This window comes from Oncorhynchus mykiss, chromosome 8, assembly GCF_013265735.2.
Source record: "Oncorhynchus mykiss isolate Arlee chromosome 8, USDA_OmykA_1.1, whole genome shotgun sequence".
NCBI lineage: Eukaryota > Metazoa > Chordata > Actinopteri > Salmoniformes > Salmonidae > Oncorhynchus > Oncorhynchus mykiss.
The window spans coordinates 49,179,439-49,200,811 of NC_048572.1; the positions used below are offsets into that span (position 1 = coordinate 49,179,439).

The following is a 21,373-nucleotide window of genomic DNA, read 5'->3' on the forward strand; positions in this document are numbered from 1 at the left end:
CATGAGTTGGGATTATGCTTCATTGTTTAGCTAGCTAGCTACATGTTTTAACAAAAGACACCACTATGCAAGTAACCATTTTCGGTGCGTTCGTAAATTCAGTCTGGCGATCTACTCCAATTTCAGAGCATCTGAGTGTGCAAGAGAGCGCAGAACAACTGAATTTACGAACGCTCAACATCCGTTGAATATGGCAAGTGTCAGTAAATGTTAAATTGTTGCCAGCAGCACAGTTCTAGTAACCAATGCTCTGGATAACATGAAAACAGCCTAACCAGCTCTGCTAGGGTGAGTAAAATTATCAGAGTGGGGAGTTCTCTCATTATGTGTCTGGAATTAGCTAGCAAGCAAGCCAGTGTTAACTTGGGTGCTTGACTGCCGTTGTGAGGTCAGAACATTCGGATCAACCCTACTCGTCGGCCAAAGCGTCCAGTGAATTTACAAACAGACAATCTGACAGCACAGTTGCAGTCATCAACGCTCTGGATAACATAAAAGCCTAACCAGCTCTGCTAGGACGAGTTATGTTCAGTGAGCTGTTCTCTCTCTCACTTAGATGTCTGGAAGTAGCTAGCAAGTTAGCTTGGGTGCTTGACTGCTGTTAGTACATTCGGATCAACCCTTAAAGGGATGAGTGGGGTTAAAGCTTAAGATGGTGTGAACGATGCAGAATGGGTGTAGACAAAGGACTCTCCAGTAGTAGTACCAAAACATTCAAAGGCCATTTTCTTAGTCTACCAACTTTCAAAGCAAAGTTACTTTCCCATTGTTCAACTGTAGTGTATGATATACCATTTTGTAGCTCTGAGTCTACTTTTATCCATTGTAAAAAATAAAAATGTGACAAATTTGCTACATAAGACCAATTTCAGTGAACACCCGGCTATATTCGGTCTAATGTAGCAAAATTTGAAATGCCGTTTTTTAAAGTGGATAAAAGTAGAGATTCAGAGCTAGAAAATGGTATATCATACACTAGAGTTGAGGAACAATGGGAAAGTACACTGCTCAAAAAAATAAAAGGAACACTAAAATAACACATCCTAGATCTGAATGAATGAAATATTCTTATTAAATACTTTTTTCTTTACATAGTTGAATGTGCTGACAACAAAATCACACAAAAATTATCAATGGAAATCAAATTTATCAACCCATGGAGGTCTGGATTTGGAGTCGAGCTCAAAACTAAAGTGAAAAACCACACTACAGGCTGATCCAACTTTGTAATGTCCTTAAAACAAGTCAAAATGAGGCTCAGTAGTGTGTGTGGCCTCCACGTGCCTGTATGACCTCCCTACAATGCCTGGGCATGCTCCTGATGAGGTGGCGGATGGTCTCCTGAGGGATCTCCTCCCAGACCTGGACTAAAGCATCCGCCAACTCCTGGACAGTCTGTGGTGCAACGTGGGGTTGGTGGATGGAGCGAGACATGATGTCCCAGATGTGCTCAATTGGATTCAGGTCTGGGGAACGGGCGGGCCAGTCCATTGCATCAATGCCTTCCTCTTGCAGAAACTGCTGACACACTCCAGCCACATGAGGTCTAGCATTGTCTTGCATTAGGAGGAACCCAGGGCCAACCGCACCAGCATATGGTCTCACAAGGGGTCTGAGGATCTCATCTCGGTACCTAATGGCAGTCAGGCTACCTCTGGCGAGCACATGGAGGGCTGTGCGGCCCCCCAAAGAAATGCCACCCCACACCATGACTGACCCACCGCCAAACCGGTCATTCTGGAGGATGTTGCAGACTCTGTCACGTGCTCAGTGTGAACCTGCTTTCATCTGTGAAGAGCACAGGGCGCCAGTGGCGAATTGGCCAATCTTGGTGTTCTCTGGCAAATGCCAAACGTCCTCCACCTGTGGACGTCGGGCCCTCATACCATCCTCATGGAGTCTGTTTCTGACCGTTTGAGCAGACACATGCACATTTGTGGCCTGCTGGAGGTCATTTTGCAGGGCTCTGGCAGTGTTCCTCCTGCTTCTCCTTGCACAAAGGCGGAGGTAGCGGTCCTGCTGCTGGGTTTTTGCCCTCCTATGGCCTCCTCCACATCTCCTGATGTACTGGCCTGTCTCCTGGTAGCGCCTCCATGCTCTGGACACTACGCTGACAGACACAGCAAACCTTCTTGCCACAGCTCGCATTGATGTGCCATCCTGGATGAGCTGCACTACCTGAGCCACTTGTGTTGGTTGTAGACTCCGTCTCATGTTACCACTAGAGTGAAAGCACCGCCAGCATTCAAAAGTGACCAAAACATCAGCCAGGAAGCATAGGAACTGAGAAGTGGTCTGTGGTCACCACCTGGGGGTGTCTTTCTAATTGCCAATAATTTCCACCTGTTGTCTATTCCTTTTGCACAACAGCATGTGACATTTATTGTCAATCAGTGTTGCTTCCTAAGTGGACAGTTTGATTTCACAGAAGTGTGATTGACTTGGAGTTACATTGTGTTGTTTAAGTGTTCAATTTATTTTTTTAGCAGTTGTAATTCTGCTCTGAAGGTTAATAAACAATCACTGGTAAAAGGTGGGCCATTGAAATAGTAGAGGAGTACAAATACCTTGGGATAGACATTGACAACAAGCTGTCCTGGGATCAGTGTACTGACGCTATTTTTAAGAAAGGCCAACAGAGATTGTATTTCCTAAAAAGGAACTGCACTTTTATAACATTTATCTAACCATCATGGTTCTCTTTTATAAATCATTCATTGGGGGCATTATGTCAAGCAGTAGCTTGACCTGCTGGTTTGGGAATATCAAGTTTGCACAGAAATATTGGTTGGGAAAGATAGTCAGGACAGCAGCAAGAACTGTCATCTCTCTACCTGGGGAGAGCCAATAAAATAGAGGTTGACTCTTCCCATCCACTCCACCCTGAATTCCATCTCCTTCCCTCTGGATGCAGGTACATACTACCTAAGGTTAAAAAAATAGGGCCAAGTACTCTGTTATTCCGAATGCAATTCTGCAACTGAACAAATGTTGGACTAATTGCACTTGAACTATGAAATTGCACTTACCCTGCCTATTTGTTTGTAAATATCCTTTGCTAATTATTTTTTATTTTTAGATGTTATATGTTTTATGACTGCTGCAAGATGAATTGCCTCTTTGAGGACATTAAAGTTTTCTGAATCTGAAAACCTTGAATGGCCCCACAAACCGGGGGCTCAGCTTCTTGCAGGGCAGGCAGAGGTTGGGAGGTTGGGAGGTTCCTGGTAGAGAGCCAGACATGATCCCCAGTGTGGTACATGTGTGGTATCCTTTTGACGGTGGATGGCACACTGGAGTCACACGTGAGTGTCACTCCACACTTCTTCTGCGCGCCTGAACCAACCGGTCTGGTCCGGGGTCCACGGAGCCAGGACCGGCTGAATACCCTCTTCCAGTGTGTTGTGGGTTAACCCAGTAGATGAGTGATGAAGCGAGTTCTGGGAATACTCCCCCGCCCATGGAAGGAATCGAGCCCACGCTCCCTGCTGGTCCTGACAATGACTCCTCAGGAACCTCTCAGCTCCTGGTCCCTCCTCTCCACCTATACCCGTATGTGAGGCTAACCTTAACACCGAGCTTCTCCATAAAGGCTCTTCAGACCCGTGATGTGAATTGGGGGACACGGTCAGAGACGATGTCCTCCAGAAGGCCATAATGCTGGAATAGTGCCCCAGCGACCTGGAGAGCTGTAGGGAGACCAGAAAGAGGGATTAAACGACAGAATTTTGAAAATGTATCCACAACCACCAAAATGATGGTAAAACTGTCAGAGGGGAGATCAGTACCAAAGTCAATGGATAGATGGGACCAGGGACGCTGAGGCACAGGAAGGGGAAGGAGTTTCCCTGCTGGAGCGTTCCGGGCGGATTTGGTTTGGGCACATACGGAACAGGACTTGACGTCGTGAGTGACGTCCTGCGCCAAGGTGGACCACCAGTACCTCTAAGAGATGGATTGGTTAGTGCGAGAATACCTGGATGTCCAGCGACGACCGCTGTGTGTGCCCAGGTAAGCAGCCGATCCCTTATCCCCGTGGGCACGTAGATGCATTCCGGAAGATAGTTAGTGGGTGTGGGCTCCATCTCCAGAGCCTGGTGAATGTCCACATCTACGTCCCAGACCACAGGTGCTACGACTCGGGAGGATGGGATTATAGGTGTGTTCCGGACAGGACCCTCTCTAGAATCGTAGAAACGGTACAGGGCATCGGCCTTCATGTTTTTTTTTAAACCTGGGCGATACGTCGTGTGAAGTCGAATCTTGTGAAGGAAAGGGCCCACCTTGCTTGGTGCAGATTCAGCCTCCTCGCTGTCCGTATGTACTCCAGGTTCCGGTGGTTGGTGAGGATGACAAATGGTTCCTTGGCGCCCTCCAGCCAGTGTCTTCACTTCTTTAATGCCAACTTCACCACCAGGAGCTCTCGATCACCTTGAGCACAATACAGACAGAGCCCCAGCTGACTCCATCTGCGTTGCTCCACTGTGGGGAGGCGTATGATCCCTACCTCCATGGGTTCAGGCTCTGATCCAGAGTGTTCACTGAGGGAGAGATGCGATGAGAATACCGATGCTCCCGAAGTAGGTTATCCAAAATGATGGCCATCACAATGAGTGCATTCAAGGAGAGGTTGTCATCTTGACTGGCCAGTTCCCTCTGGACCTCCTCGCGCAGACCTCTCGTTCCATCCACTGGATTTTGCTACTGTCCGGAAGGTGAGTGCGTACTCGGCAGCTGTCTAGTCCGAGCCATAATTGGAGTAGGTGCTCACCACCCTCTCTGCCCTCTGGGGGATGATCGAATATGCATTTGAACAGAGTCATGAACTCCTCATATGATTCTAGCTCCTCCTCTCCTCTCTCCCAGACGGCCGTGGCCCATTCCAATTGGACCTCTCATGGTGGGGGCTCCCATCTGGTGCGTAAAGAAGAGGGAGCACTGAAGTAGGAAGCCACAGCATTTAGATGGGGTGCCGTCATATTTATCCGGGAGAGACAAACAGGCATTGCTCACCTGAGAGGGTTGCTGAATGGGCTTTTGTGCTGGTTCGACTGAGTATCCTCCGCTAGTTGACGGCAACGCCTCCCGGGTATGTTTGAGACATTGCACACTGCGAAGAACCTCTTCCATAGCCGTCCCCAGTTGTGCCAGCAGGTCATGTTGTTGACTTAGAAGGTATCTCTGCTCGTCGACCGTCTGGTAGATATTCTGTTTTCCTGCTGCTTCCATTGTTGGAGTCAGTATTCTGTAACGGAGACGCTGAGAGTCGAGAAGCGGGTGCAACGTTTAATAAAACAACAAACATGGAATGAGACAACATAACAGTATCGTCATCACATAAACACAGGAACAATACTGACTGGGGAAAGAACCTAAGGGAGTGCCAGATATAGGGGAGTTAATAAGTGAGGTAATGGATGGTGTGCAGGTGTGCGTAATGATTGATTGCCAGGTGTGCGTAATGGAGTAGACGTAACACTCTTGGAGCGTTCAGAGCGCACACTGAATGCTCTGACCAAGGAGTAGAGTTGATCCGAGCATTCTGACCTAACAACAGCAGTTACCCAAGCTAACTGGCTAAGGTTGGATAGCTTGTTAGCTATTTCCAGGCACAAATGAGAGAACAGCTCACTCTAACCATTTTCTGACCAAATTAGAAATGTATAATATCTGAAAATGTAGCTAGCTAGACTATCTTACCTGTATACATGGATGGACGCTTCTCCCTCTCTGTCACAGATGCCATGGTTGCCCATAGTTTGAATATGTAATCCGTAAACAGGCGTTTTATACAACAGCCTTCTGTGTGTTCTCTTTTCGACTCCATCTGCATATTTGCAATCAAACAGCAGAATTTTCTCCATCTCCTAGCTATCATACTCTAATTCCATTGATTTAAAAACTTGTTCCTCCAGAAAGTGGAGAGCAACACTTATGCAGTTTTACTATGTGATATCTTTAAGAAAATCAGCGCTAGAAAGGATTACCTGCGCATACTGACCAGCTCATGTTGTAGCTCATGGCTAGGGGTAATGTTTCTTCCTTTTTCTGTGGCTAAACCAACTAGGCCCGTAATTTAAGAATTGTATTTGTATTTACAGATGGCATACAAGTTTGTTAATACGACACAGGAAAGCTCACGTGTTCCAGAAGGCATTTCTGCCAAAAACATTTAGTCACATATATAGATATTTTTTTGTTAAAAACTCGCGGGCCGGGCTGTATGTTTGAAAACCCTGGTCTAAAGAATGGGTTGCTGGTTCTGTGTAACAATAGGGCAACTCTCCAAATTTGGAGAGTGCTAGGTTTGCTAAATGTGTTGGTGTAGCTAAGCAATCCAGACCAAGTACCAAGAAGTTAAAACATTTTTAAATATATATTTTTTTACATAATGTAAAATATAAACCATAAGGAAATGTTGAGGAACGTTACTTAATGTTTTCACTTATTTAGAATGCCTTTACGGTCATCCTTGGTTTTTAGTCTCGCATTGGCCTTGCCATAATCTTGGTGTGGATAACTGTTTCCTGTCTGATCTATGGCTGTCATCATTCTTAAATTACACTCATATATATGTATATATATATATATATATATATATATATATATACACTTCTGGCTCTGATCAGATGTTTATTTAATGTCTATTTAATGACTCAATCAATAAAATCTAGGCAACCAAATGCATGGTCTTTGTCAGAAAGCACTCCAATTCTCTCCTTTCATACTAATGTAAATATTCGCAGACAGATTATATTTGGAACTTACCTTCAGGACTTTCCTACGGCCAAGGAATCTAGTCTGGTGTATGTATCTTTTACTATGTCTCTCTCTATGGGGTTCAGACCTAGGCTTTGCTGAGAGATCTTTGTAATGTAATCTCTATTGGCAACCTCTGGTTGTAACTGAAGAGGGAATATTATTTTGCGTCACCTACAGAATAATTTACTTTGAGCCTGTCTGGAGCGCCACTTTTGGGACTATTCCATTGGTTCCATTGTGCCAGACAAGCTCAATCGAGCTCAGTTTCTGTAAGAAAACAAATGCTATTTGAACCCAGGTCTGGGCTGGACTGTGAATAGGATCACAGATAATGACAGGCAAGCTCATCATCCAGACATACAGTAAGGGATGTAAAGAAAATCAAAAAAATGTTAATCCAATTTCACCCTGTAATTGAGTTGGACCAACTCCACCGCCGGTTTCTGTTTGATGTCATGTAGTCTCCATCCACCATTACCAGAAGTCATCATTGGGGAGGGAGATATATGAGCCATATATATCTCTTATGAGTGGGGAGACCTTGCCTGGGCACTAATCCACAAGTGACACATTTACGGATGGATCAGATTTGCTAATTAGGTGGACGTTTTGCCATTTGTTTCATTTAGATATTTATGAGCAGATACATGCACACGTGCATACACAAGCATGCTCTCACTTTTTCAATCTTTCTAGCTTCCAAAATAAATGGCAGCGTTCGATTAAGCTGAACCGCGATGCTCCGGTCTATGGCCCATGATGTGAACGGGCAAAAGTGTTGAGGGAGGAGCGCCCTTTGAAAATGAATGCACCTGGTACAAACTCCTCCCACCCGGGGAACCTGGGCCAAATAATCTAGTTCCCTCATTGCTTGGTGCTATAGTTTTTCATAACAGACAAGATCATGTTACTATGAATCAGATATGTGAGGGAGGAGTAAAGTATATTTTCCATGCTCGTGGTTCCACCACCTTTTTAAGCGGTTGTGAAAAGTATAATAAAAACCTTAAACTGATCTGCAAACTTAAGACTGCGTGTGTTGAAGTCATGCAACGGGTGATCGAGATGGCATGTATTTCTGGAATCTTACTTTGAGACACCACTCGGTGACTTTGACCTGGGTAGCATTCAGTAGGGCACAGTGTTGTAGAGAGCTGAGATATAAATATTTACATAGAACAGACATGCCTCTCAAACATGTACAGTAAGAAATCATGTCAGCTTTATTCATGGTTTTTCTATCTGCAATGTTCAGTAGAGCACAGCGTTGTGGAACTATCAGATAGAAATACGTTACATAAAACAGTCATGCCTCTCTGATATTGTTGAGGTAGGTTATCATGGCAGCTACTGTAAATTCATGGCATTTCTATCTGAAATTGTCACACTGGTATAAAGGATTTGGAGACAGGCGCAGGAATACATCTGGGTTTTTAATACACCCAAAACAAACACATATACAAAATACTGGGATGTACCCAAACAAAAGAGCTAAGGTAAACCTCATAGAACAACACAGGACTAGACCCGTAATTCACAATGCAAAGGTACTCACACGACAAACAGACATGGGAACAATAATCGACAGCCCTATGCGGGAACAAAGGGCACATTTACACAAACACAATCCGTGAGGAATTGGAACCAGGTGTGCGTAATGACACAGTTCAGTGCAGCCTAGAAGGCCGGTGATGTCGACCTCTGGAACTGGTGAACAGAATGAGCAGCAGTACCCGGGGGATATGTGACAGAAATGCTCAGTACGTTGCACTCTACTACTTTCCTGAGCGCAACCCAGATCCCTAAAGATGTTCCCAGATGCTGCATGTGCGTGTATGTAATCCTGTCCAAAGACGTGCCATGACATTGATATTATGTGGAGTCATTGAAGGAATCGCATCAGTTCATCTAGATGGGGCGATATTGCTTTTCCAGAGCATCTGTGGACAGATACTGAACCACCTGGATAGAGAGGCAGGGTCTTTGGAGCAGTATAGTCACACTCTAAAATCAAAATAGCATCAACCTCTCTCTTGCACGCACACACACACACACACACACACACACACACACACACACACACACACACACACTTATCATCTCAATGATTTGAATCACAGCTGTATCACTAGGATAAGGGACTTATTTCATCTGGAGGGTTCATTCTGATGTTTTTATGTGAATGAAAGATCACTTTGCAATTTAAGAGGGTGGTATTGTGGAGGAAAAGTGCAGGTTGACAATATGAAAGGTAGAGACTTGAGAGTGTTTTTGTACAGATTATGCTGACTGTTGTTGTTAAGTGCTGTTGATATAATGTGTTGTGGTAATTAACACTTTATTATGGCCCAATGACGCTGCTCACCTTTAATGTGTTGTGGTTAACCCTTTAGGTCCCAGTGGAGTTGGGCTGAGTGAGATGAAGAGGAGACTCCTGCTCTCTGACCCTGACCACTATGGTGTCACTGTTCCACGTGAGTTAAAACACCTAAAAATCTGAGCCTTTTGGATTTGGGGGGAGGGGTTATACTAAGCTAACATCTGGAATTATTTTAAGATGATCATATCGTGCATCATTTTGCTATTTGATTTAGAATTTTTGGACCTCTGTAGGCAAAAAGAAATATCACATTTTTATTTTATTGAACTTGACTTTATTGCTATTAGCCCATAGAAACACATTGAATAACATTCATACATGGCAAAACAGATAGTCAAAAGGAAGTTTGTTTTGAAGTGTCTGTCCAACTCTATATCTGAGCGAAATAAGAAAGAGCAGGAAATTATTATGTTTTTTTACCCACATTTAACACCTTTTTCTGGAACTAAACTATTTCCATATACTGTACTTCCATTAATTTCCATTAACTAGTACTGGGCTACCTTCAGACGAGTCTTGTGAGTCATGTTGGCGGCCTAGAGCAAAACAGCTGACATGTACAGTACCAGTCAAAAGATTGCACACACCTACTCATTCAAGGGTTTTTCTTTATTTGTACTATTTTCTACATTGTAGAATTCTAGTGAAGACATCAAAACTATGAAATAACAGATTGAATCATGTTGTAACCAAAAAAGTGTTAAACAAATCAAAATATATTTTATATTTGAGATTCTTCAAAGTAGCAACCCTTTGCCTTGATGACAGCTTTGCACACTTTTGGCATTCTCTCAACCAGCTACACCAGGTAATTTAGTTACCTGGAATGTATTTCAATGAACAGGTGTGCCTTGTTAAAAGTTAATTAGTGGAGTTGATTTCCTTCTTAATGCGTTTGAGCCAATCAGTTGTGTTGTGACAAGGTAGGGGTGGTATACAGAAGATATCCCTATTTGGTAAAATACCAAGTGCATATTATGGCAAGAACATCTCAAATCAGCAAAGAGAAATTACAGTCCATCATTACTTTAAGACATGAAGTTCCGTCAATCTGGTTCTTCAAGTGCAGTCGCAAAACCCATCAAGCGCTATGATGAAACTGTCTCTCATGAGAGTTACATCATACCCAGAGTTACCTCTGCTGCAGAGGATAGGTTCATTAGAATTAACTGCAACTCCGATTGCAGTCCAAATAAATGCTTCACAGAGTTCAAGTAACAGACACATGCCAACATCAACTGTTCAGAGGAAACTGCATGAATCAGGCCTTCATGGTTGAATTTCTGCAAACAAACCACTACTAAAGGACACCAATAAGAAGAGACTTGCTAGGGCCAAGGAACACGAGCAATGGACATTAGACCGGTGGATATCTGTCCTTTGGTGAGACGCAGAGAAGGCGAACAGATGATCTCAGTGTAGTTCCCACTGTGAAGCATGGAGGAGGAGGTGTGACGGTGTGGGGGTGCTATGCTGGTGACACTGTCAGTGATTTATTTTGAATTCCAGGCACATTTAACCAGCATGGCTACCACAGCATTCTGCAGCGATACACCATCCCATCTGGTTTGTGCTTAGTCCCACTACCGTTTGTTTTTCAACAGGACAATGACGCAAAACACACCTCCAGGCTGTGTAAGGGCTATTTGACCAACAAGACTGTTGGAAATCATTGCAGGTGAAGCTGGTTGAGACATGCCAGGAGTGTGCAAAGCTGTCCTGAAACAAAGGGTGGCTACTTTGAAGAATCTGAAATCTAAAATGCACTTTTTTGCTTAGTACATTATTCCATATGTGTAATTTCATAGTTTTAATGTCTTCACTATTATTCTAAAATGTAGTAAATAGTAAAAATAAAGAAAAACCCTTGAATTAATAGGTTAGTGCAAACTTTAGACTGGTACTGTACGTGTTCGTGAGAGTCTCACCTTTTGCTGGTGGGGTCATATTACTGTGTAGCCCAAACTTTTCATACGCTACAGACAGAAGTTGGTAGACCGGCAGTACCGACTTCAGATGAGTCCAAATCCAAATCAAATCAAATGATGCTTGTGGGGCTCGTAGAGCAAAACAGAGAAGACCATCGAGTTCGTGAGAGTCCCATAGAGGGATCATATGAGTTTGTAGCCCAAACGGTTCGGACTCTACAGACGTTTTTGTGAAAAGACAGATTTTTGAGATGTCTCCTGGTCTCCCACTTTCCACTGCAGGCGCGGACATCAACTCTAGGGGGGATTTATTAAACCACGTTAGGGCCCAGAAGTTTTCCTGACCTTTTTGATCTGTAAAAACTCTGGATCCTAAACCATGTTTCCCTCTACTGCTTCTAATTCAGGATCCAGGGTCAGGGTTGTTTTTGCTCTCCTAATGGTCACGGTGAATTGGGGTATGGCGAGCTGATTCTAGAACTGTAATTAGGGTATTTTAAATTCCGCTCTATTTCTTCCCCACGGTGATGCTTTTTTCACAACATTACTCCACAATGTAAATTACAAAGTACTCCCTTTTTAGACACCACCAGAGAGAAGAGGAAGCAGGAGAAAGATGGGGTAGAGTACCACTTTGTCTCAAGGCAGACGTTTGAAATGGACATCGTCAACCACAAGTACGTATTTCTTGATGGGAGTGCCAGTGAAGATGCCAGTGATCTTTACTGATTATGCTGTTCATTAGGCAGTGATCACCATATGGTTAAAGGCAGTTACTACATTAGTATATTGTTTTTCAACACAAAATGGTGGTACTTTTTACCCCTTTTTTTCTCCCCAATCTCCCCTAAGTCTTATCACTGAAACTCCCATATGGACATGGGAGAGGCAAAGGTCGTGAGCGATACGTCCTCTGAAAACACGACTCCGTAAGCTGCGCTGCTTCTTGACACACTGCTCGCTTAACCTGGAAGCCAGCCGCACCAATGTGTCGGAGGAAACACTGTACAGCTTTGAATGTGCCCGGCTGCCACAAGGAGTCGCTAGAGCATCCCAGCTGGCCAAATCCTTCCCTAACCCGGACAACGCTGGACCCGGATCTGTAGGGATGCCTCTAGCACTGTGATGCAGTGCCCGTGACCGATGCGCCACTCGGGAGGCCCCAGTTATACCCTTTTGAGTAAGGTGTTAACCAACGATGCATATTTGCATGTTGAGTGCAATGCTACCATACAAGCATTTGATTTGTTGGCATTCCATTTCACTAGAGCCTTGGATAAGACACATCCAGGCATCTAGTCATTGAACAAATAAACAAGCAGGTGGTTCCTATTTAATATGCAAACATATTGAATATGAAACGCAAACATTCTAAGATATTTGGAACAGTCAGGACTCTTAAACGAAAAAACTCACCAGAAGCAGGTTGGCAGAGCAAGCAGAGTGAGGTGGATTGGACAGGCAGAGCAGTGACAGTATGCTAGCAGGATAGTCAAAATCTCCAATCATCTTGGCAGGTAGCAATGTTGTGTTTCCTCAAGTGGATGAATTGTTCTAATTTAGCATTTATGGTAAGCCTCAATGTCACGCCCTGACCTTAGATCCTTTTTATGTCTCTGTTTTGGTTTGGTCAGGGCGTGAGTTGGGGTGGGCATTCTATGTTTTGTGTTCTATGTTTTCTATTTCTTTGTGTTTGGCCAGGTATGGTTCTCAATCAGGGACCGCTGTCTATCGTTGTCTCTGATTGGGAACCATGCTTAGGTACCCTTTTCCCACCTGTGTGTGGGGGAGGTTGTCTCTGTTTAGAGCACTTTGCTTGTGAGCTTCACAGTTTGTTTTTGTAGTGTTTATTGTTTTGTTTGGCGTCATTTTGCTTAAAATAAAGAAATTGTACGCTCACCACGCTGCACCTTGGTCCTCAACCTTCAACAGCCGTGACACTCAACCCTTACCTACCTTCATCATTTGTATAGCGATAAAAATGCAAAAATAGAGACACGTTCTAATTGAGGGATGCGTCAAAGCGGACATCCCGCCCACCTTATATCGGTTAGGTCATTATAATTCAAAACAACGCATTCTAAAATAAATTGCACACATGCCTCGCATGCTCGCCTTTGGTGAGTTTAGGCCATTGCTCAAAGACAATTAGTGAGCCTGATATTCCGATGTTTTCATGGCATTTACTATCTCTAATGCTGAACCAGGACAGGAGATGAAGAAAGGAGGTAAGACATGGCATTCCAGTAATGCCCTGGGATGGATTCCCGTTTTCTCATCCTTCTTTTATGTGTATTTTAATGCAAAGACATCAATGTAGGCAAGTATAAGGCATGTATAAGGATTGATAGTTCATTACAACCAAAACTGGTAGCAAGCGACAAGGAACGAGAATTTGGGATTTTTTTCTTAATTGGGAATGACATGTTATTAAAGAAAATACCAATAGTTAAAGGGATAGTTCAGCGATTTTACATATTTGGTTTATTTTGAAAGCTGTCTATGAACAAAGAAGGACATTAGCATTTTGGATCAATTCCCCATGTAAGTGTCCTCTGTTTAGCATGTACATTTGAAGTCAGAAGTTTACATACACTTAGGTTGGAGTCATTAAAACTCATTTTTCAACCACTCCACACATTTCTTGTTTACAAACTATAGTTTTGGCAAGTCTTTTAGGACATCTACTTTGTGCATGACACAAGTAATTTTTCCAACAATTGTTAACTTCTTACCGACGTGGTTCCTGCACAGGAACACCTCAGCGGAAATTTCAGAGCGCCACCTATAGTATGGTACTCGATAAATCTCAAACTTTCATTAAAACACACATGCAAGGTACTGAATTAAAGCTACACTCGTTGTGAATCTAGCCACCAAGTCAGATTTGTAAAATGCTTTTCGGCGAAAGCATGAGAAGCTATTATCTGATAGCATGCACCCCCCCAAAATACCAAAACGTCACCTAAACAACAGATTTTGCGGTAGCCGGCGCTACACAAGACGCAGAAATAAATATAAAACATTCATTACCTTTGACAAGCTTCTCTGTTGGCACTACTATATGTCCCATAAACATCACAATTGGGTCTTTTTCCCGATTAAATCCGTCAAAGTATGCCAAAAATTTCCATCTATAAAGGCCGTCTGATCCAAGGAAAATGCAGCTTTACACGACGCAACGTCACTTTTAAAATTAACAAAGTTGCCTATAAACTTTTACAAATCACTTCAAACGACTTTTGTAAACCAACTTTAGGTATTAATAAACGTTAATAATCGATCAAATTGATCACGGGGCGATCTGTATTCGATAGCAGCAAGTCTTGAAATCATCGTCCATTTTTTTTACTTTCATAATTTCCTGGGTGCACCTCAAGACAGGAAGTGCCTATACGTCATCCCACCAAGGATAAATGTGCAAAGAAATGCCAGCATTGGCGACATCGTGTGGAAGCTGTAGGCGTTGTAATCGCCTTAGACAATTCAAAGACTGGCGGATGAATTTTTTTTGTGTGTTTTTGGTGAACAGTTTTCCCTGGGATTTTTACTCCTAAACACGCTCTGTTATAGCCACAGACACGATTTTACCAGTTTTAGAGACTTCAGAGTGTTTTCTATACACACATACTCATATGCATATACTATATTCCTGGCATGAGTAGCAGGACTTTGAAATGTTGCGCGATTTTTTAACAAAAAGCTGCGAAAATTCGCAGCATCCTTAACAGGTTTTGACAGACAGATTATTTCACTTATAATTCACTGTATCACAATTCCAGTGGGTCAGAAGTTTACATACACAAAGTTGACTGTGCCTTTAAACAGCTTGGAATATTCCAGAAAATGTCAATGCTTTAGAAGATTCTGATAGGCTAATTGACATAATTTGAGTCAATTGGAGGTGTATCTGGGGATGTATTTCAAGGCCTACTACCTTCAAACTCAGTGCCTCTTTGCTTGACATCATGGGAAAATCAAAAGAAATCAGCCAAAACCTCATATTTTTTTTGTAGACCTTCACAAGTCTGGTTCATCCTTGGGAGCAATTTCCAAATGCCTGAAGGTACCATGTTCATCTGTACAAACAATAGTACGCAAGTATAAACACGGGGACGACACAGCTTCCAACCACTCAGGAAGGAGACCCGTTCTGTCTCCTAGGGATGAACGTACTTTGGTGCGTAAAGTGCAAATCAATCCCAGAACAACAGCAAAGGACCTTGTGAAGATGCTGGAGGAAACAGGTACAAAAGCATCTATATCCACAGTAAAACGAGTCCTATATCGACATTACCTGAAAGGCCGCTCAGCAAGGAAGAAGCCACTGCTCCAAAACCGCCATATAACAGCCAGATTACGGTTTGCAACTGCACATGGAGACAAATATCTTACTTTTTGGAGAAACAAAAATATAACTGTTTGGCCATAATGACCATTGTTATGCTTGGAGGAAAAAGGGGGAGGCTTGCAATCCGAAGAACACCATCCCAACTGTGAAACAAGGGGGAAACAAGGGGGTTGCAGCATCCTGCTTTGCTGCAGGAGGGACTGGTGCCCTTCACAAAATAGATGGCATCATGAGGACGGAAAATTATGTAGATATATTGAAGCAACATCTCAAGACATCAGTCAGGAAGTTAAAGCTTGGTTGCAAATGGACAATGACCCCAAGCATACTTCCAAAATTGTGGCAAAATGGCTTAAGGACAACAAAGTCCAGGTATTGGAGTAGCCATCACAAAGCCCTGACCTCAATCATATAGAAAGTTTGTAGGCAGAACTGAAAAAGTGTGTGCAAGCAAGGAAGCCTACAAACTTGACTCAGTTACACCAGCTCTGTCAGGAGGAATGAGCCAAAATTCACCCAAGTTATTGTGGGAAGCTTGTGGAAGGCTACCCAAAACATTTGACCCAAGTTAAAACAATTTAAAGGCAATGCTACCAAATACTAATTGAGTGTATGTAAACTTCTGACCCACTGGGAATGTGATGAAAGAAATAAAAGCTGAAATGAATAATTCTCTCTATTATTATTCTGACATTTCACATTCTTAAAATAAAGTGGTGATCCTAACTGACCTAAGACAGGGCATTTTTACTAGGATAAAATGTCAGGAATTGTATTAAATATATTTGGCTAAGGTGTATGTAATCTTCCGACTTCAACTGTATGAAAGTATTCCATTAAGTTCATATTTGTTTGGCTCAATTTTAACTAGTGTTTCTGTACGGTTTTGTCTCAGGTTTTTAGAGTATGGGGAGCACAGAGGGAACTACTACGGGACCAGTCTGGAGTCAGTGCACAAGGTCATAGGGGAGGACAAGGTGTGCCTACTGGATGTGCAGCCTAATGTGAGTGACGGGCCAGCAGGCCAATCACAGTCCCAGATCAGTAAATGACAGGTCAAGGAGCCAATGATTTGATTTATTAGATTTATTGGTCTTCTAATGATCACATCATGAAAATGGTGACATGGGGCCTAATTTGTGTGCTTAACTCTAATTGAATGTACATCTCTCTTTGTCTCTCTCTCTCTCTCTCCCTCTGCCTGGCTCTTTCTCCCTCTTTTCGATAGCACAGACTGTACAGCGCTTACACACAACCGAGTTCAAACCATGTGTTGTTTTTGTGAAGCCACCATCGATTCAGGAGCTACGTTTTAGCCGGAGGAAAGCTACATTAATTTCCACCCAAGATATGACGAAACTGACAAAGACATTTTCGGTAATGTCAAGGCTGGGTGAAACTGTTTTTGGTAACAGTTTATAACAACTTTCAGTAACAAACCATTTATAAGACATTTATAAATAATTTACATCATTTATTAATCATTACTCCTACATTTGTAAATGTACGGGTTTCCCTTTACTTTGAAAGCTAGTTATTCACACATGCATTAATAATTCCTAAGATCAATCATAAGATGTTAAATATAGATCCTTCTAAAAAAAATCCTAATCGTTAGGTTAGTCGTTCTAAATAACTCGCTTACTAACATTTACAATGATTAATAAATGGTGCTCAAATTGTTTAAATGCATAATAAATGTTTCACCCAGTTTTTTTTATTTTATTTTTTGATTACGTATGTTTGAATGGAAACAGTTCTTTGTTTTTGCTGCAATGTAGTTTTCCTACACATCATCATTGAGGTGGAGGGGAATACTGAAAAAAATGTATCTGTTCTCACTTGTTGCATACACACACATGATCAAACGTGTTTGTGTCCCAGGTCTTGTAACATGGCAGCATCAGGTGGTGTGAGGTTACACATAACTCAGTTTAAACATGGTTGACCCTCTGACTTACAAGTGTAGCCAGTGGCCAAAAGGTCACAAATAAAATGGCTGCGGGGTGGGCTGCATATACAGTGGAGTCCAAAATGATTGGAATCCTTGATAAAGATGAGCAAAAAAGACTGTATATTGTAGGACATTTTACATTTTTCTGCCAGGACGCTGACACTTGGCCGCAAGACAATAACCCCAAGGACACATCATAATCCACAAAGAAATGGTTAATTGACCACAAAATCAACATTTTGCATTGGCCATCTCAGTCTCCTGACTTGAACCCCATTAAATACCTGTGGTTTGAATTGAAAAAGACAGTCCGTAAGCACAGACGAAGGATATCAAGGATCTGGAATGATTCTGTATGGGGGAATGGTCTAAGGTCCCTCAAAATGTGTTCTCCAATCTCATAAAACTGTTTAGAAAAAGGCTATTTTGTCATCCTCACAAGGGGAGGGTGCTGGAGTATTGAAAACAAGGGTGCATAATTAATATACAACTTAGATGTCATTTAAAAATGTGGTTGTTCATCAGCAGTCAGTCAATTATCCCATGTCAGCTAATTTTCTTTTGATTTGTAAGTCAGTCTAGCGGCCAGTTATCTAAACTTGTAGTAAGCATGGTTGAATTATCGACTGAGGTAGGGCCCATTTGATCATAAGTTATCATATTAAAAACGGCAAACATTTGTCTCAATCCTATGGCAGAATGTGTTGAATTGCAGGAAATTAACTGCAAGACTGCTCATTTTTCTCTCCGCCCCAAGGCAAAATGAGTAGAATTGCATGAAATGTGGGTACACATGATGGGTTATGTTTTATGTGGCCCGCACCGCCATCAAAGTTGCCCATCCCTGCCTTATGTGATGCTGGTCTTTATTGGCCACGTGATGTGATGTTTTCAACATAAACCCCTTTGCAGCTTAAGGCAGATTCCCCTGACAATGAGTGATAAAGGTCATGTTTTTGGATGGAAATACCCGTACTACCATCTTTCCAAAGCATGACCTACAATTGGCCTACAGGTGAGAATTCAGCTGTTGAATGTATGAACTCAGAATTCACACATGTACTTCCTGTTTCTCACAGGAAGAGGACTTTGAAGATATGATTAGCTCAGCAGAAGCCATGGATAGCCAGTACGGCCACCTGTTTGAGATGGTCGTCGTCAATGGCGATTTCGCCATGGCATTCAACAAACTGAGGGCGGAGCTGGAAAAGCTTGAGACGGAGGCGCCTCAGTGGATTCCTGTGGAGTGGACCAGTCATACCAAACAGAACACAGAGAGTGTGTGCTGAACACACTAGGAGGCTGGTTATGCATGTCTAATTCACACTCACAGGAGGCTGCTGAGGGGAGGATGGCTACTAATAATGGCTGGAATGGAATTAATGGAATGATATCAAATACATGGAAACCATGTGTTTGATGTGTTCGATACCATTCCATTTATTCCGTTCCAGCCATTACTATGAGCCGGTCCTCCCCAATTAAGGTGCCACCGGCCACCTGTGTTCACACTATAGTGTCAAACCGTGCTGTGTGGGGTCAGATATTTTGTTTTCACATTTTCCTTTACAGCACAGTTCCAGCCACTTTGATGGATGCATAACCAGGCCAACCTAGTATAGCTAGGCTTGGCCCTATAGTGTGATTCAGGCAACAGCGACTGAAGAAATGTAGGGAGAGAGAATTGCACATCCATTTTTTCCTCCATAAGTTCAACTTACTTCATCTTTTGACGCACATAAAAAAAACTGATAGATTACACATGGCCGTCAACTGTTTTTAGTCAAAATTGAGAGTGGTTACATTTCTCAAGTCCCATCCCTTAACTGTGGGGTGACCACTTCGTTGTTGTTTGAATCCTAGATTTCCTCTTTTAAACTGGAAAAGGACTCTTCTGCCAAAACAGAGGAAATGTCAAGGAACATGGTCACACCCCTAAAGGAATACAGAAGTGTAAGGGGAACCACTCAAGGCAGAGAAAATAATGTACAAACTTTGACTAGATCCAAAATACTATAATCATTATTTATATGTGTAATATGTAGACAGAGTCTAGACAGCCTTCATGAGAAATAACTAGTCCCAACTTCAAGTTAGTCACAGAGCACGGCTCTTAAAGAACTATAGGAATCCAAGTCCCTACGCCTGCTGTCTGACCATAGTACTTACATGTCCAAAACAGTGTTATTGGTCCCTGCCGCCTACGTGCCAGCTTTTCTTTTCTTCGAGTTCGCATTTCTACATTGGCAATTAGGGTCGAAACATAAAAAACCTCCAAAAGCTTGTGGTCACACAGACCTTCCCCCTGCCAAGTTACAAACACGAGCATGTAATTACTTTGACAGCTGCAATACCTCAATTAACGGTAATGTATCCCAGAGCAAATATTACCCAGCCCAGACACTCACCAACACTAACAGCATGCTGCATTTAGAACAAGGAAACAGTGCACACAAGAATAGTCAACACTTAACAAAATATATGAAAAAAGTGTTGGTGAAACTAAACGAATTGAAGATATTTTGACAGGGAAAGGTTAACAAGGGAACATGGACAAGATGAAGATGCTTTTGTTGCTGAAATGGTAATAAAGTACAGACATTGTGGGAGGAGTGGTTGAATGTGAAAGGATTACGTTGTAAGATAACTCATTCGAATTTGTTTCTATTCATGTGTAAAGTTAATAAGTATGATTTCAAAGTTGTAAAGTGTGCACTTGTCAACAGTTCATAATTACAGACAATGTCAGAAAATTGTCATAAGTGACATCATTGACAAACATTTCCATTCAACAATTCCATATTTCACGGTTAATGAGGAGAATGACATACAGCACACAACACGCCCAGTAAATCTTTAAGTGATTCCATTTACCGGATGCATTCCGGTGAGTACAGGGGGATTTCCTTCCTCTTTTGGATGATGCTGTCAATTGGGTGTGAAAGAGTGTAAATGTGTCCATCATGTCTTAAAGACGAAACCACCGTCATGTGTAGTCAGTTTTGTCATTTAGGCTCTCGAGCCACCTAACATGCTGACCACACCACTCGAGCGCACTTGTGTCTGCATGCGCCATCGCGAGCATTTTGATTTTGTCCACCCACACCAGACGTGATCAGGACACGCTGGTTGAAATATCAAAGTAATATTAGTTTGGGGACAGGTCGAAAAGCATTAAACATTTATGGCAATTTAGCTAGCTAGCTTGCTGTTGCTAGCTAATTTGTCCTGGCATATGAACATTGGGTTGTTATTTTACCAGAAATGGTCCTGTACTCCGACAATTAATCCACAGATAAAAGGGTAAACCGAGTTTGTTTCTAAACGCAGCAAAAAAAGAAACGTCCTCTCACTATTAACTGCATTTATTATCAGCAAACTTAACATGTGTAAATATTTGTATGAACATAACAAGATTCAACAACTGAGACATAAGCTGAACAAGTTCCACAGATGTGACTAACAGAAATGGAATAATGTGTCCTTGAACAAAGGGGGGGGGGGGGGGGGGGGTCAAAATCAGAAGTAACAGTCAGTATCTGGTGTGGCCACCAGCTGCATTAAGTACTGCAGTGCATCTCCTCCTCATGGACTGCACCAGATTTGGCAGTTATTTCTCTGAGATGTTACCCCACTCTTCCACCAAGGCAGCTGCAAGTTCCAGGACATTTCTGGGGGGAATGGCCCTAGCCCTCACCCTCCGATCCAACAGGTCCCAGACGTACTCAATGGGATTGAGATCCGGGCTCTTCGCTGGCCATGGCAGAACACTGACATTCCTCTCTTGCAGGAAATCACGCACAGAACGAGCAGTATGGCTGGTGGCATTGTCATGCTAGAGGGTCATGTCAGGATGAGCCTGCAGGAAGGGTACCACATGAGGGAGGAGGATGTCTGCCCTGTAACTCACAGCGTTGAGATTGTCTGCAATGACAACCAGCTCAGTCCGATGATGCTGTGACACACCGCCCCAGACCATGACGGACCCTCCACCATGA

General features: G+C 42.7%; 1 protein-coding gene across 1 annotated transcript in view; it reads left to right on the top strand.

Annotated features, from left to right (window-relative positions):
• LOC110529995 (MAGUK p55 subfamily member 7) overlaps positions 1-18,741 on the top strand; it is a 50,213-nt gene extending 31,472 nt beyond the window's left edge. Inside the window, exons 12-16 of the mRNA XM_021612742.2 lie at positions 9,156-9,236; positions 11,654-11,747; positions 16,317-16,425; positions 16,655-16,798; positions 18,455-18,741. Of these exons, the coding sequence (XP_021468417.2) occupies positions 9,156-9,236; positions 11,654-11,747; positions 16,317-16,425; positions 16,655-16,798; positions 18,455-18,664 (638 nt within the window). The 3' untranslated portion in view covers positions 18,665-18,741. The remainder of the gene's footprint in view (positions 1-9,155; positions 9,237-11,653; positions 11,748-16,316; positions 16,426-16,654; positions 16,799-18,454) is intronic.
• Positions 18,742-21,373: the final 2,632 nt, after the last annotated feature.